The sequence below is a fragment of the Ovis aries genome, chromosome 6 (assembly GCF_016772045.2).
Source record: "Ovis aries strain OAR_USU_Benz2616 breed Rambouillet chromosome 6, ARS-UI_Ramb_v3.0, whole genome shotgun sequence".
In the NCBI taxonomy this organism is placed as follows: domain Eukaryota; kingdom Metazoa; phylum Chordata; class Mammalia; order Artiodactyla; family Bovidae; genus Ovis; species Ovis aries.
The window spans coordinates 22142088-22160564 of record NC_056059.1 but is presented as its reverse complement, the minus strand read 5'-3'; the positions used below and the strand labels follow the sequence as shown (position 1 = coordinate 22160564).

Genomic DNA, 18477 nt, shown 5'->3' with positions numbered 1-18477 from the left:
AAAAAAAAAAAAAAGAGAGAGCGAGAGAGAGAGAAAGAATTCCTTGGTGGTACAGTGGTTAAAACTCTGCACTTTCTTTGCTGAGGGCCTCAGTTCAATACCTGGTCCAGGAACTAAGCTCCCATAAGCCTCATGATGCAGCCAAAAAACAAACCAAAACAAAAACTTAACTGCCGGGGTCCAGCCCGGTGGATCCAGGGTGATTCGAAGGTGGGGACAGAGTCAGCGTCCTTGGAAAAATACATACTTAATTACAGATATATAGAGAGGTTAGAAACGGATAGTGTAGTACGAAAATTAGTGGAGAAAAAGAGGCTGAATAACTTGGTTTACGTGGAATAGCATCCATGCTCCAGATGGGAATTCAGCCAGAAAAACGGGGAGCAAGAAAGAAGCGACATGGGGGAATCAGTCTTTCTGGAAACTGATCCGATTTCTTTATTTTGGGGTTTGCTTATATACCTTTTGTTACACATAGGGATGAATACAGAGTCACGCGGGGGTCAGCAGGCCTGACCTTTATCAAAATCAGGTGCTTCACATAAAAAGGTCTTAGAGATTTTACATCATCTTCTGGCCATGAGACCTGCTGAGATTTTATGATCCTTTCTTTCTGATAACCAAAATCTCATTTCTTCCAAGGGTGTTTTTTCTTAAACCAGGCACCACCCTCCAAATAAAGTTACATTCCTATAGGGTGAGGGTGTAGTGAGTTCCAGTCAAGAAAGGAATTTATTTAACCCAAGGTTAACATGATTAATCTTAAAGGTTAATACTTATTTCTCCTATATGCTTAAAGGTTAATACTTATTTCTCCTATATGCTAGTTATATTCATTATAAGGGCAGGGAACATGGAGATTTAGCAGCAAACATCAAACCAACAAATGAAAATCCTTTCACCAATGCTCCCCTTAAGATTTATTTAGTCTTAAGATAAAGTTACATTTTACATAGCAAGGACACAGTGATTTATAACAAAGTACAGTGATCTATTACAAAAGACAAAATTCAGTAACTCAAAAAGTCTAGTATTGCTAACCTTAAAAACTACTATATTTCCTTTTCTATATTCCAAATACACTGATTAATATATTTCCAGGTGCTTAAGGATATGGAGGCGTGGCGGCAATCATTGACTCAACAATGAGAAAAGCCCTATCCTAATTAAGACTCTCAAAATACTCCAAAACTCTCTGTGCTGTTTATGGTTGAGAGGTAGTAAACAATCATGTGTGTAGTGGCAGAAGTATGGATAATCCTGTCACACAAGCTAGTCTGTCAGCAGAGAGGTTTGACCTGAGACACTCTGTCATACCCAGGGCAGGGAATTAGCAGCAATTATTGGCACAACAAATGAAAAACCCTTCACCCATATAATTCCTAACCAACCCACTATACTGACAATTTCCAACTTCCCAAAAGAATTTGCCTTTAGTAAGTCTAAAACATCTCGTGCCTCTCAGGTTGGGAGGCTGTAAACAATCACATGTGGCCGGACGACCCTATACAGGCGGGCTAGATAACCTTCAGAGGAGTCCGTAAGCTGAAACACTCTTGTCATGCCCAGGAATTTTTATTGACTTGGAGCTGCACGTTAACTCCTTCTCCGAGAGAAATGGTGATGGGGGAGAGCCCCCGTAAAGTCAGAGGTGTAGGTGAGAGCATAAAACAGACTCTGGTTTTGGGGTTAGATGCTCAGGAACAGGGGGGTTCCTGAGGCTTGATCACACCTTTGCCTTTGCCAAGCCTCCTTCCTCATGACCTTTGCCATGGGCGGAGTTCCTCACGCTGGCCCCCGGCACTTAACCTCTGTAGTGATTTTTGTTTAGCAGGACAGCTTTCTGTTAGGTAATGGTGTGACTGTCAAAAGCATCTAGCTGGGATAGTAGCCCAAGTCTTGAGCTCATATGATAATTTACTATATATTTTCAATTTACTATAAATGTGTAGAAAGGAACCACTTAGTTTCAGTCTCTGATATCGTGTGTGCATGCATGCTAAGTCATTTCAGTCATGTCTGACTCTGTGAGCCCATGGACTGTAGCCTGCCAGGCTCCTCTATCCATGGGATTCTTCAGGCAAGAGTACTGGAATGGGTTGCCATGCCCTCCTCCACGGTCTGATAAAGTAAGTTGGTTTAAAAAAAGACTTCTTATGTCCTGCCTCTGGTAATTCTGATTTAGTAAATCTGACAAGGCTTGGGACCCACACTGTAAAGACACTGCAGGGAGTTTCCATTCAAAAGGCCTAAGGACCACACTTCATGCGGCAGGGCAGAGGGAACACAGCATTGCTGACTGCGAAGGTTGTTCAGGTTATCCACAGACCCCAGCCCTGCAGACCCTCCTCATTGCTCTCCCTGCCCTGCTCTTGCCCATCCCCTGGGATTTTAATGCAAACTCTAAAGCCATGGTTTCCATTCCCAGAGGTTCTGATTTAATTGGCCTAAAGGTGGTAGTACCTAACGAGTATTTTCAAAAACTCCCCAGGTAATACTAGTGTGCAGCTGAGGCTGACAATCATTATTTTAAAGGTGTATATATCAGGAAAACAATGAGAACATACTTCTGGATAGGTACAGCAGAATTAATAGAAACAAAGTATAGATCTGACTTAACAGGTAAGTGGGAATCCTTGTTTTTTTTTTTGTTTTTTTGTTTTTTTTTTTGGCTACACAGCATGTAGGATTTTAGTTCCCCAACTAGAGACTGAACCCACACCTCCTGCATTGGAAGGGTGGAGTCTTAACCACTGGACCATCAGGGAAGTCCCCCTCATTGATTCTCAAATAGGAAGGTAACCTTATGAAAGCCATGTTTTGACAAGATCAATGTTCCCATGACATACGGCAGGGACTGTATATATTTGACAACTTTGGGGCAACAGGAAGAGATGAAGTTCTAGGTAATTGGCAGAAATCGTACGTAACCAAACGAACAAAAAAATAGGGACAATAACTACAGCAGGGTGGAGAGCCTGAAAATCCATGACCTTCTAAGAAGGTGTGTTCCTGTGAGATAATCTGAAGATAATTACAATTAAGCTACAACTACATTTTGCCAGTAGTATGAAACCACAAATCTTATCTCCCAATCTTGGACATGGATTAAAAAATGAACTTAAATTTATGCTGCACCAAAGAAGAGTGAAAGTGTTAAATAATACTGGGAGAGAAAAAACAGCCTTCTTTTTTTATTACTACTTAAAATATAATGTGTCCATATCAAACACTGAGTATTAAAAAGATATCCATTAAAATCATTTGCTGCTATTACACATAAAATGTTAAAACTGTTCCTGTTTTAGAAGAGTGCTGTTTCTTCCATTTGGCCTGCTCTCTGTCATTGCGCTCGTTGAAAATCTCATCCCTTGTGTGAGGTCTCCAAGACAGAACTTTCCCAGAGGCTCCATGCAAAAGCTGTTCTAATCCTTCTTTAAACTCTGAAAATTTGAATCTCCCCTTACTGAACTTACCAGACTGCTCGAGCAGTTTCTGTCTAGATGGTGAAGAAAGTAAAGACAGGAAGCTACTGGTCCTGTCTTAGGAATGGAACTAACTCTTGGGAGGTGACTTTTTCTATTTTAAGTTGCCTTTATCAAGCAACTATGCCATGCTTGTAACATCATAACCTACGTCTTTAGAGCATGAGAGAACAGCACGTTGTGAATGGATCAGTGTACCTGTGGAGAAGGCCATGCCCAGGCAGGTGTTGAAGCCAGTGATGGCCAGAATGTCATCGAAGCTGCCAGCAGCCATGAGTAAGGTGGGGATGCCTTTCTCAACACCATAACCTCCTTCCTGCAAGAGGAGCATTGAAGGCACCACAACAGCTGGAGACACAGCACCTAAAACAAAACTAAGCAGGCAGTGCTTTAGGCATTTATGACAGCATCTTACTACTATTGCTGCTGTTATTAAAATTATAGTGCCCACTACTCTTTTAAAGATTATACTTTAGAAAACTATGGCCTTTCAGACAGCAGCAAAGAACCAAACCAGAAACATACACATACAAGTTCCACAGAACACTTTTTCAAATTGTGGCTATGGATAATCTACATTGGAATTACTTAGGCTGCCTAAAAATGTCTATTCATGAGTGTTATAAAAGACCTATTGGAGTTATGCCCCAGGAATCTTTTTTTAAAAAAGAAAAATGAAAAACCATTCATGGTATGACGTCTGAAAAACACAGACACAGACTTTTTGAACTGGAACTCACTAAAATTAGGCATTCTAGGACTTTGTATGTAAAATAAAACAATAGATTAGAAGGAGAAGTCTGTAATGACACTGACTGTGATACTCATCATGGGAGCAGTAGAAACAGCAGAAAGCGTTTTAGAGAGCTTACGGCATGCCAAACACTATTTTAAGTATTTTATATATATTAAGCAAGTTAATTCTCACAATAACTCCATGAAATACTTACAGTAATTATCTTCATTTTTGCAAATGGGTAAATTGAGGCACAAAGAGGTTAAATAACTTGACAAGTAAGTTATTTGTGTAATGCAAACTCACAGAGCTGGGATTTGAATCCAAGCCATGTAGCTCCAGGGTTGTAACCCTGAGAAGCAAGAATTTACTTCTTGTCTACTCACCAGCACTAAATTCTTACTAAGTACTTTTATATTTATTTGCGTCTTATGGCTCTTAACCACATAATCAAAACAGTCTGGTGACAGAAGAAGGAGGAAAACAATGCTGAATGTTGATCACTGTTACTGTATTTTTCATTCTTTGTACAGACTCTCAGATGAGACCTGGCATGTCTCTCACTAACAAGGAATCACACAGAGGTAACAGATCACGATTTCTTCAATAATTTATTATAATCACTGCAAAAGTAAGACATCTTTGCTCTTTCTGCACGGGTGCTCAGTTGTGTCTGATTCTGAGACTCCAAGGACTACAGCCTGCTAGGCTCCTCTGTCCATAGAATTTTCCAGGCAAGAATTCTGGAGTAGGTTGCTGAATTTCCTTCTCCAGGGCATCTTCCCAATCCAGGGATCAAACCCAGGTCTTCTGCATCGACAGGTGGATTCTTCACCACTTGCGCCACTTGGGAAGCCCATAAAGTCAGACATACACTATTACACATACTATACTTTGAAGATAATATTTAGATTATGCTAGAACATCAGCTGAAGAACTGATGCTTTTGAACTGTGCCATTGGAGAAGACTCTTGAGAGTCCCTTGGACTGCAAGGAGATCCACCAGTCCATCCTAAAGGAAATCAGTCTTGAATATTCATTGGAAGGACTGATGCTGAAGCTGAAACTCCAATATTTTGGCCACCTGATGCGAAGAACTGACTCATTGGAAAAGACCCTGATGCTGGGAAAGATTGAAGGCAGGAGGAGAAGGGGAAGACAGAGGATGAGATGGTTGGCTGGCATCACTGACTCAATGGACATGAATTTCAGCAAACTCCAGGAGTTGGTGGTGGACAGGGAGGCCTGGTGAGCTGCAGTCCATGGGGTCCAAAGAGTCGGACACAACTGAGTGACTGAACTGAACTGAAGAACATCAGTGATGTATTTTCTGATGTTCTCAAGAAAATGCTATCATGTATTCTCCTGTAAGGAATCAGTAAAAGCACTAAAATGTCTGTGCATATTTTCATACAACAACAACAAAAAAATCATGAATTACCCCAGCATAAATCCCCATTGCCATGGTAAACCCATGAGGAAGTGGGCCAGGACAGCAGATGTACACGCCTCTGTGAGACAAGGACCCAAGGATAACCTTACACAAACACCCTTCAACTTCTTCAGGGCCTGAAATATAAACACAGACATATTAAAATAATTCTCTGAAGACCTGCAGAGATTATGACCTTAATTGCTTTTGCAATTAATGTGTACTCAGATCATCACACATTTTCTGGGAATGTTCTGCTTAGAACATCCTGTGTTCTAAGTGTTTAGAGAAAGCTTATCCATTCCTCATAGCAGCCCTACGATACAGGTAATATCATTATGCCCATTTTGAAGATGTGCTTATGCAAAAAGGCACACATTAAAGTGCTTGGCCTCAGATCACGACATCAGTGAGCTGTGGACCTAGGTTTTCACCCAAGCAGGCCGCTTCCAGTGTCTGTGTTCATAATCCACACACTAGCTGGTTTAATCCTCTCAGGTTTAGCTTTATTTATAATCTGTGGTCCCCAAATGAGGCTTGGGTGAAAACCTTTATCCCCCAAAATATTCATTCCCACAATCAAAACATACATGTAAAAAGCATTAATAAAACCCATACTTGAGACTCATTCTATATACACGGCAAGTTTCCTGAGCCAGTACTCAGCCCTAAAAACTTGTATGAGGCTTTGCCCACCAAAAATGACATCTCCTCTCTCTCAGGCATCATCTCTAACTACAGCCAATATCTCTGTCAGAGAAGTGGAAGATCTTTATTCTTGGTGTTGTCGCCACACAGTAACTCCACTTTTCTCCAAGCGAGAAGAGGCAACATCTTCTGGAGCATTCCTGCATGGACTCTCCTCTTGTCCTGAGAATGTCATGCAGCATCCACCCCCATTCCCAAATCTCAGTGATTCTAAATACTGGCAGTAGTGAAGGAGCAAAATTCCTAGTCAATAATTAGGAATCTGTACTTCGTACATTTGAGTCAAGCCCAAGGCCAGCGCGGACCAGTATGACAGACAGGGCTATGCTTCTCAAAGCAGAAGACCACTTGTGCTTGATCTGTATGTTATCACTGATGACAGGGATATTTCTGATGAGAAAGCCAGCAAGCAGCATGCCTAGAAAGGAGAGGTCAACAATTCTTTAGTTTTCAAATAAAGGCAGTAAGTTTTGGCATTTTAGCTATAAAAGAGACAACCCTATAATCCTAGGTAGGTAATATCAATACTTTCTTTTTTGCTTATTCATTAGGTGAAATTAGGTTAAACTTTTAACTTAAAAAATGAAAATAATATAATCAATTAGAGGAGCTAATGTAAGGTTTTAATATGCAGATTAAAACAACAGATTAGAATAATTAATAACTTCTAATCTGAACCTGAAAGGGAGAAACAGGATGTAGTATTTGGAAAATGTGATCAAATTCTAAAAGCAAAAAAATTTTTAATACAACGTCCAGTTTAGCCATCTCTGTGTAAAGAGCAAATAGCTTCTGAAATTATTGGCTATGTCAGGTTACCAGAAATATCAATAAATACCTATATGGATTCTAGTTTACCTTCACATAGTTTAATTTAAAAACACATAACCTGCTCTGCAAAGGCTTACAGTGAGTTTTGATGACATATGACATGCTCTGTCACGTCAGGTGGTAACTCTTTTTTCACTTAGCCATTCAACATTCACCAAATGCCTTCAGTGTTTCAGATACTATAATAGGCACTAGAGATATAATAATGAACAAAAACTGGACACCACACCTCAACAAGCTTTCAGCCTCTAGGGGAGCAAGACAAATTGACAAAGTGACTTTTACAGAAGCGCGAGGAGGCACTGTATGAGCTGAGACGGAAGGGGTGAGTCAGAAGGGCCCCAAGGAGAGGAAAAGGGGTGAAGAGTCTGAGGAGTTGAAAAAAATCTCTGAAAGAGACAGCAGTTTCTTCCAAGGTATGAAAAAGAAGTGTGACATTTTGGGAAGGGCAGGTAGCTGAGTGTGACTGAATAGTTTGTGACGGAATCCTGCCCTCAGTGATAACACCACATGTTGTACAAAGGGAAATACTTCTCCAGCAGATACTGGGAGGCTTCCAGCCTCTGTTCTCCAGCACTGCCCTCTTCTCACCGTGCCCTTATAAGCATCACCCGTTAAATGACTGGACACATTTATGAGTGCTGGGATGTTTTGAATATAAGCTATGAGAACAGAAAAGAATCACCAGTGTACTTTTTTGTGACTTGCTCCTGACGCAGATAGGTAAAGAAGCACCCCTCCCAGGCATATTTCATTACTGACATTTCATCTGGAAGAGGTCTCTAAGTTCTGAATTCTGCAGTCATGGTCTTTCTAGAATTTGTGAAGGTAATAACTGGCCCACAATAACTATTTTAAAAAGAATAATTATAAGAATAATACATGCCTATGGTGATGGACAGGGAGGCCTGGCGTGCTGCGATTCATGGGGTCGCAAAGAGTCGGACACAACTGAGCGACTGAACTGAACTGAACTGATGGTAAAATTAAAAATTACTGACGAGGATAAAGTGACAATTATATGCCCTACCTCAATTGCAACTTTTGATCTTCATTCCTCAAAGGTTTGTTTCCACTGTTAAGGATTTTCTGTCCACTTTCAGAAAGTTTCAATACCTATTTAAGCATGCCTCTGTGTGTGTGTGTGTGTGCGTGTGTGTCTGTGTGCCGGACACAAATAAAAGCACATTTATATACCACTGTATATTTTTTTCCTCATTTAATAATATATCCTGGACATATTTCTACTGAGGTGTGCACATACATACACACACACACGAGCACACGAGCATATGTTTATGCATATGTGTGTGTGTCTGTATTTGCCTTATAAGGGCCAAACCTTTATGTATTACCCTGATGATACAGATATGAGCTAGACCAACAGGGTCTTTGCCCACATGGAGCTTACATATTTGTAGGTTTGTATAAGTATATCCACAGGATAATTTCTAGCAGTGGAAATATTAAGCCCTAAGGTATAGGCATATTTCATATTTATGGATACTGATGAATTAGCAAGTCCAAAACATTGCACTAACCATATATTTTATTAGTATGTCAATTGTTCCTTACTGAAACTTGAAATGTGGATCTAAACCAGCCCTAAATTATGATAGCATGTAACTACCTGAAATCAAAAAGAACAATAATCTAATATGTTATGAGGCTTTCTTGGAATTTTAAGGTAGAAGGGAGCATTTTTTGTCCCCCAAATGAAAGTGAAAGTTTCCCTGGGACTCAGTGTCCTTTGCCAGTGGTCTGGGTTGCTGGGGCCACCTGACAGCAACTTGGCTGTGTCCTCTTCTCGCCTTTAAGCCCATGTGGGCCTCTCCCTTGGTTGTGGAAGAAAGAATACCTCCTTTGATGGAGGACTGTTATTCTTTTTTTCTTAATTTGTATTATGGACATTTTTTTCAATAATAATTTGCTTCAAAAAATCTTGGAAGTAGATGGCCAAATAAGATTGGCCATGAATTGATAACTCTTGCATATTTAAAAATATTTCCATTTAAGAATAAAAAAGAATAATACTCCTCTATTAAGAAAGGTGTTCTTTCCTCCACAACCAACAGAGAGGCCCAAGTGGGCTTACAGGCCAGAAAAAGAACATTCAAATAAAAATCATCAGCACGGACCATTGGCAAAGGAAAGTGGTCCAGGGAAATTGCCTTCACATTAATTTTGGGAACAAAAAATGCACTTTCATCCTCCATTGCCAGCCATTATTTCTTCTTTAAGTCTTTCAAAAAATATTTATTTATGTATTTATTTTGGTTGTGTTAGGTATTAGTGGCAGCACATGGGATCTTCAGTTGCAGCGTGTTGGATCTAGTCCCCTGACCAGGGATTGAACCTGGGCCCCTGACTTGGGAATGTAGAGTCTTAGACATTGCACCACCAGGGAAGTCCCTCTAGCATTCATTTCAATGAATTTTTGAAAATACAGAACAGGCAATTACCATACACATCTGTCATAACAAGCCTTTATGAATTCAGATAATGTTCCAGTAACACATTCTGTCATAACAAGCCTTTATGAATTCAGATAATGTTCCAGTTTCAGATCCTGGCCCTATTACAATAGTGATTTGAATGACACTTAGTGGTAAAGAATCCACCTGGGATGCAGAAGATGCAGGAGATGTTGGTTAGCTCCCTGGGTTGGGAAGATGCCCTGGAGGAGGAAATGGCAAGCCATTCCAGTATTCTTGCCTGGAGAAACCCCACTGACAGAGGAGCCTTGTGGGTAACAGTTTATAGGATGGCAAAGAGTTGGACATGACTGAAGCAACTGAGCACACACTGCTACAATAAGAACTGGTAAACTTTTTTCTGTTACAAGTGTTAACACTGCAAAAAGGGACATCACATGTATCTGATGTAAGATACATCAGATATGTGACCTTTCAGAATAGTTTCAGTTACCCCAGAAGATTTCACGTGATCTCAAAGCCCAGGGATGTACCACTTGGCTACATGGTATATTTTGTTGTAATAACAGGCACAGAATGGGGAAAAAAGATGAAGTACAAAGTGCTTTTTCATGGATTCTGGAACAGCAGTCTCAACTTAGGTCGCATATTAGAATCACTTGGGGAGCTTTTAAAAATTCTGATGCCCAGGGCATATAGCGTATCAATTAATTCAGAATCTTTGGGCACCAGCTTTTAAAAAACTTCCTGAAATGATTCCTATGTGATTGAAAATTATGATTATTCGACTATTTGAAAAACCTAAGAGAACTTATTGGGCTTCCCTGGTGGGGAAGCAGCAGTCCTAGGTTTGATCCCTGAGTCAGGAAGATCCCCTGGAGGAGGAAATGGCAACCCACTCCAGAATTCTTGCCTGGAGAATTCCATGGACAGAGGAGCCTGGCTGACTATAGTCCACGGGGTTGCAAAAGAGTCAGACACGACTGAAGTGACTAACTCTCTCTCTCTCTAAACAACTTATTAGAAATGCAAAATCTCAGGTCCCATCCTCAGATCTACTTAATTAGAAGCTGCATTGTAACAAGGTCCCAAGGTAATTTTTCTATGATAAAGTTTGAGAAACACTGATTTAGATATATGAGTCAGCAAACACTTCCTGCCAAGGGCAGATCAGATAAGAGACATCTTAGATTTTGTGGGCCGCAGGGTCTCTCAGAACTTCTCAACTCTGCACTGTGGTGTGAAAACAGCCAGACAATACGCAGAGGAATGAGCATGGGTACATTCCAATAATATCTTATTTACAAAAGAGATGGATTGCCAACCTTTTATCATAGCACACAGGCATAGCTAGGGCTTCTCTCATAGCTCAGTTGGTAAAGAATCTGCCTGTAATACAGGAGACCCCAGTTTGATTCCTGAGTCGGGAAGATCCCCTGAAGAAGGGATAGGATACCCACTCCAGTTTTCTTGGACTTCCCTTGTGGCTCAGCTGGCAAAGAATCTACCTGCAATGTAGGAGATCTGGGTTCGATCCCTGGGTTGGGAAGATCCCCTGGAGAAGGGAAAGGCTACCCACTCCAGTATTCTGGCCTGGAGAGTTCCACGGAAGCCCACAAGAGTCAGACACAACTGAATGACTTTCCCTTTCACTTCACAGGCGTATCTAGAAACAACTCATTTTAACAACAATGCCATTAATAAACTTCAGAGAATAAAAAGCACTCATGATAAATAATATGAATTAAACAAAAAAAGAAAAAAAAAACCCCAAACACAAAAACCCTGTGCTGCTAAGTCGCTTCAGTCGTGTCCGACTCTGTGCAACACCATAGACGGCAGCGCACTGGGCTTCCCCATCCCTGGGATTCTCCAGGCAAGAACACTGGAGTGGGTTGCCATTTCCTTCTCCAATGCATGAAAGTGAAAAGTGAAAGTGAAGTTGCTCAGTCGTGTCTGACTCTTAGCAACCCCATGGACTGCAGCCTACCAGGCTCCTCTGTCCATGGGATTTTCCAGGCAAGAGTACTGGAGTGGGGTGCCATTGCCTTCTCCACAAAAACCCTGTAGTTTTACCTAACATTGAAAAATATATTAAGAAATAGTGCATGATAAGATGTAAATAACTTTGACTTCCCTGGTGGCTCAGTGGTAAAAAACCTGCCTGCCAGTGCAGGAGACACGGGTTCTATCCCTAATCTGGGGAGATCCCACATGCCTCAGAGTAGCTAAGCCTGGGTGCCACAATTACTGAGCCTGCGTTCTAGAGCCCGGGAACCGCAACTCAGCTACTGATGTCCGGGTGCCCTAGAGCCAATGCTTTGCAACATAAGACGCCACCGTAATGACAAGCCCAGGCACCACAACTAGACAGCAGCCCTGCTTGTTGCAACTAGAGAAAAGCCTGTGCAGCGATGAAGGCCCAGCACAGCCAAAAATAAAATAAGTGATAAATAATTCTCTTAAAGATGTAAATAACTCTAGTTCTTTTTATATTTAGCTTCAACTGCTGACCACAGAGGAGCTTCCCAGGTGGCACTAGTGGTAAAGAATCTGCCTGCAATGCAGGAGATTCAAGAGATGTGGGTTTGATCCCTGGGTCAGGAAGATCCCCTGGAGGAGGAAATGGTAACCCACTCCAGTATTCTTGCCTGGGAAACCCCATGGTCAGAGGAGCCTGGTGGGCTACAGTGCATGGGGTCACAAAGTGTCAGACATGACTGAAGTGCTGCCGCTGACCACAAATTCAAAAGCAAATATATTCATTGTCCTCGCTAACATAAAATAACAGAAAACAACTTGACTCAGGAAATGTGTGCAAATATATCTGTATGTGTAAAAGGTATGCAATTTTAAAATAAAAGTGATTTATGTATCTGTTAGAAAAGGACACAAAATCTCTTTTGTGGTAGAATGAAAGTAGTAAACTAAAATTTTATAACATAGAATTTTTAGAAGCAACATTAAATATACAACATCCAGTGTGAAAACTAATTTTCATGTGTATCATGTCTGGAAAGTTTGGATGCCCAATAATATGCTGGTAAATGCTTAATAAGTAGGTCTCCAAAGAAGTGTGTGTATTTATATGTATATATTTACAGATCTGTTATAAATTTTACCGATATAAAGGATGTACAGTTTATAAATATACAACAATCATCACTGTGTCTGACTCTTTGTGACCCCATGGACTGTAGCCCACCAGGCTCCTCTGCCATGGAATTCTCCAGGCAAGGATACTGGAGTGGGTTGCTGTGCCCTCCTCCAGGGGATCTTCCCAACCCGGGGATTGAACCCAGGTCTCTTACACTTCAGGCAGATTCTTTACCAATTGAGCTACCCAGGAAGCCCCAAATTCTATGTAGCCAATTGATTTTCACAGAATGCTCTCATTATTTTTCATTGTTGAACTCCATATTCATAACCAACTATGGTTGCAGTTCAACCATGGACTGACAAAATCACATTACAAATAAATGCTTGCCTACTATCTGGTTTAGCAAAGAAGTCACTTATATCACTTATGAGTGAGTATAGTGATATCAGGAATATTGGTTGATAGTTTTGTTTATGTTAATGAATAAGATGAAAATGAAACAATGAAAATGTATGTTGGAACATCACTCATTTATCAATGATGGGAATGATTAATAATATATTAAGTCCTAATTTCTAGCACTTGCTGATTTCTGTCGTACAGATATTTCCTCCATGGCTGATGTTAAGCTACCAACACAGTGTCAAAGAATGCGGATTTAGGAAGACAGTGAGAGGCACACCATTATATATTATTTCCATAATCTCAAGCATAGATAAGAGGGATATTTAGTAAAATAATTAGGAAATGATCTGTTTTGAGTATTTATTGCTCTTGTTTTTATTGTAAGCTATTTCATTTAAATTACATATAATTTAATTTTTAAAAATTGCTCTTTAGGGAATTCCCTGGCAATCCAGTAGTTAAGGACTCAGTGCTTTCACTTCTGGGGTCTGGGTTCAATCTCTGGTTGGAAAATTAAGATCCTACAAATGGCATGGCCAAAAGATACACAAATAAATCAATAAAAATCTGTTTTAAAATCTACTTAACAGCGTGCTCACTGATCTTAAAATGTAACAACTGGCTTTTGTTTTGGCTCTACTACAGCAAATACAAAAATATTTTATATTTATCTCCCAAAGCTTTCCAAGCTACTGTATTTAAAATATGATTTACTCTGAAGAAAATAGGAAGTGTTTAGCACTTACCCAGAAGAGGAGGCAGTGGAGGTAATGTAGGTAACTTAATGAGTCCGAAAAGTTTACCTCCAGTGATGGCACAATAGAGTAGCATTATAATTCCAAACAAGTTTCCTCCAGGAAGACATTCACTGCCGGTAATTGACCAAACCACAGCCCACAGAAGAACCACCATGGTAGCTGAAATAAACCAGGAAAACTAGTTTCTACCAATGAAGTTGTCATCTGCAGGTTTTAATATAATCCAATCATAAGAAAATGAATACATAATATAAATATTTATAATCACATGTAAGTTTTAAAGAACATCAGTAAAATAAACAATTGGGCAATTATCAACTGTCTTAAAAAATAGGATATTACCAGTGACTCTGAATCTACCTATGCACCCCTCTTAATCCTATCATCTACTTCCTTACAGACTGTCAGAAGAAACTACTATTTTGAATTTTTTTATAATTCCCTGATTTTTTCTTGTAATTTTACCATCAATATTCACTAGCAAATAAAAAAAGAGAAAGAGTCACTATCTTTATCCTCTTCACGGAACATGAGAACACCCGAACAATCATATTCCAGTATTTTAGTATTCAAGTTCTGTTTTGAATTAAACTTTATCGTTTAATTACTGCTTTTCTATAGTCAATATCTGTTTAGAATTACCCACATACTCACTTTTTTTGATCATCATTCATTATGGCATCTCAAACCTTTCATCTGGACAATTATTTTGCTGCCTAAAGTATTTTCTTTTGGAGAGGCATGTCTGTTAGAATGTGAGATATGTTTCCCTGTTTGAAAACCCTGTGTTCTACAAAATTAAACTTTGAAAACAGAAAGGCTCACAGGAAAAAGAATAGGGCAGACCACTCACAACTCAAAACTTGTGACCAAAGCACTAACAAAAACAACAATCTTAATAAAAGTACCAGCACAGTTATATCTCCACTAATATTTGTATCTCCCATAGTCAACCTCTTTGTTGCAGACTCAGACCCTGGAACCAGGGAATTTCTGTGCTGTTCAGAGGTTAGGCCTTGGCACTTTCACTGCCATGTCCTGGGTTTGATCCCTAGTTGGTGAACTAAAATTCCACAAGCTGTCTGGCTTGGCCAAAAACAAAACAAAACAAAAAACCAACAACCGAAACCCTGGAAGCACACTTAGTATTTCAAGATGTAGAATCTTGATAGCATTTGCTCTAGATAGAGAGCAGTTTCACCAAAATCTGACCCAGACTGTAGTCTTTTCCATTAATCAAATGGTTTGTTGTTGTTAAATTTTTTTTTAATTGGGGTAAGTGTTGGCAAATTCTTCATCTACACGTGGTCTCATTATATACCTTAACATCATGGCAAGTTTAAGTGTTTGAGTCCCTAAGAGAACAGCTAACTGCCTGAAAAGAAGGAACTTGCACAGGATGTTCAGCTTTTAAAAATGTTTTATCTTTAAAGTTAGTAAAGCTTTATAATTGTAATACCTGATCTTTCACTTTGTACTTAATCTGCTATTGCTCGATCATATTAAATATTAATATGCCAGGAAAAAATATATACAAAAATGCAAACTCCATATTACAGCAACACAATTACCTATTTGTCATTGCATATAAACTAATTCAGAGATCAAATTGCCAACATCCATGGGATCACTGAGAAAGCAACAGAGTTCCAGAAAAACATCCATTTCCGCTTTATTGACTACACCAAAGCATTTGACTGTGTGGATCACAACAAACTCTGGAAAATTCTTAAAGAGATGGGAATACCAGACCACCTGATCTGCCTCCAGAGAAATGTGTATGCAGGTCAAGAAGCAACAGTTAGAACTGGACATGGAACAAGAGACTGGTTCCAAATCCGGAAGGGAGTACGTCAAGGTTGTATACTGTCACCCTGATTATTTAACTTATATGCAGAGTACATCATGAGAAAAGCTGGACTGGATGAAGCACAAGCTGGAATCAAGATTGCCAGGAGAAATATCAATAACCTCAGATATGCAAATGATACCACCCTTATGTCAGAAAGTGAAGAAGAACAAAAGAGCCTCTTGATGAAAGTGAAAGTGAAAGAGGAGAGTGAAAAAGTTGGCTTAAAACTCAACATTCAGAAAACTAAGATCATGGCATCTGGTCCCATCACTTCTGGCAAATAGAGGGGGAAACAATTGGAACAGTGACAGACTTCATTTTGGGGGGCTCCAAAATCACTACAGATGGTGACTGCAGTCATGAAATTAAAAGACGCTTACTCCTTGGAAGAAAACTTATGACCAATCTAGATAGCATATTAAAAAGCAGAGACATTATCAACAAAGGTCTGTCTAGCCAAAGCTATGGTTTTTCCAGTAGTGATGTGAGTGTTGGACTATAAAGAAAGCCGAGTGCCAAAGAATTGGTGCTTTTGAACAGTGGTGTTGGAGAAGACTCTTGAGAGTCCCTTGGAAGCAAGGAGATCCAACCAGTCCATCCTAAAGGAAACTGGTCCTGAATATTCATTGGAAGGACTGATGTTGAAGCTGAAACTCCAATACTTTGGCCACCTGATGCAAAGAACCGACTGATTAGAAAAGAGCCTGATGCTGGGAAAGATTGAAGGTGGGAGGAGAAGGGGATGGCAGAGGATGAGATGGTTGGAAGGCATCACCAACTCAATGGACATGAGTTTGAGTAAGCTCCCAGAGTTGGTGATGGACAGGGAAGCCTGGAATGCTGCAGTCCATGGAGTCACAAAGAGTCAGACTTGATTGACCAACTGAACTGATAAACTAATTCATGTAGCAGAGCATACTCTATTTCTTACGAAGATGTGTTGGTAGCAAACTTTTGGTTTTATTTATCTGGAATTATCTTTATTCTCATTCTTAAAAGATAGCTTTTCCAGGTATACAATTCTAAGTCGAGAGTCACTTTCAGTTCCTTGAAAATATTATTCTTTGGTTTTCTGTCTCTCATTATTGTTTTTAAGTCTAATTTTATCTGTTTTAGGGAATTCTTTTTCTTTGGTTGTTTTTAAGATCTTTCTTTTCTTTTGATTTTCTGAAATTTCAGTATATATTAAGGAATGGTTTCCATTTGGTTTGCTTAGGATTTATCTTTTTTACCAATTCTGGAAAATTCTGTATTTCTTCAAATATTTTATCTCCCTCATTCTTCCTAGTCTCTGTTTCTGGAACTATGACTAAATGTTTATACCCTTTTCATATTACTAACCCTAGTTTCACATTTCCCATCTTTGTGTTTTGCACTATACAGATCTATTTGCTAGTTAACCAATTTTCTTTTCACTTACTCTGCTGTCTAATCCATTTACTGTTTTAAATTTAAATGACTATACTTTATTTTTCATTTCTAGAATTTTAATTTGGTTCTTATTAAAATCTGCTCGTTTTTACAGAGTTATTTGTTTTGTACTCATATTCATTATTTCTTCTTTAACTTCTTTGTAGATATCAAATATTTTATATTCTATTTTCGGATAATGAAAACAGTTTGAAATGTTTCCTTGTGCATTTGTTTGTGATTTTTTGGTTGTTGTTTGTTTGTTTGTTTTCTCGAAGCAATGAACTCTTCCTTGGAACTTTATCTTTGGGAATTTTTGGAGCCTTAGGTTAAATGAGTTTTCCCAGACAGGATCTGTATTTGTTTCAACCATTAGACACTACAATCTGGGACCACTTTTAGATATATTTTCAGCTGGAGGTTCTTTTCTGTGAATTTAGAGCACAAATCAGAATGAAGTTACCCATTTTTAGGGGAGATTCTCCCCTCCCCCAGCCAGCACTACAGTTTAGACAGACAGGTTTAGTGACTGGGCCTCTTTGCAGGGCAGGTTTACCGCAAATACACCATCACACTGGGTTCCAGTTTTGGGTGAGGGAAAATGACTTCTATGATACTTCTCCCAACCTGGGCAGACTCTAGCAAAGCCTCCTATTTCCTCACAGTTCTCAAAATGAATCTCAAGTTCACTGGTGTTTTCCAAAAGCCTCTGGAGTGAAGGCCAGTTGAGTGTTCATCTCTCCCAATTATATTTCGGTTTTGGTGTCTGATGACTTCCTGTCTTCTTGTCAGATAAAAGGTATATTTAAAAAGACTTAAAATATTGTTTTTAGATGTTTTCATTGTATAAATGAGAGGATCATTCCTTAAGCCTTATCTACACACTGCTAGAGATCAAGTCCAATGTCCCCTTTTTTAAACCACTACAGAATTGTTCCAGGTTTTCTAGGTTTATGATGCTATTACAAGATAACAAATAGGCCTTCAGAATTTCCCAACCAGCTATAGGGACTGAAATTTCTAACAGTTTTGGAAGTATAATGGGAAAGTAGAAATTGCCAGCTACTAAATTTTATTTTATCATAGGAAAAACCCAGTTTTATACTAAATTCAGAAAGGCAGAATTAAGAATTTTTTACTTCAATACTACTTTTTTAAGAAAAAAACCTACAATTTTCCTTTTCCTTTCTCATATTCATAATGAAGTTCTAAAACATAGTAAATGTATATTCATAAAGTTTCTCTGAATCATGTTTCATTCAGTTAATAATTTACTATCTATAATTTTGAAAAATAATATTTTCCCAGGTAAGATTTACTCCTT

General features: G+C 39.2%; 1 protein-coding gene across 4 annotated transcripts in view; it reads right to left on the bottom strand.

The window, feature by feature from the left end:
• The window catches only part of SLC9B2 (solute carrier family 9 member B2), a 61861-nt gene that overhangs the window by 26130 nt on the left and 17254 nt on the right, over positions 1-18477 (bottom strand). For all 4 annotated transcript variants that reach the window (XM_060416821.1, XM_060416823.1, XM_060416822.1 and 1 more), the window contains 4 exons: positions 13880-14050; positions 6638-6780; positions 5664-5791; positions 3684-3859 (listed from right to left, as the gene is read on the bottom strand). In XM_060416821.1, coding sequence (XP_060272804.1) covers positions 3684-3859; positions 5664-5791; positions 6638-6780; positions 13880-14050 — 618 coding nt within the window. The remainder of the gene's footprint in view (positions 1-3683; positions 3860-5663; positions 5792-6637; positions 6781-13879; positions 14051-18477) is intronic.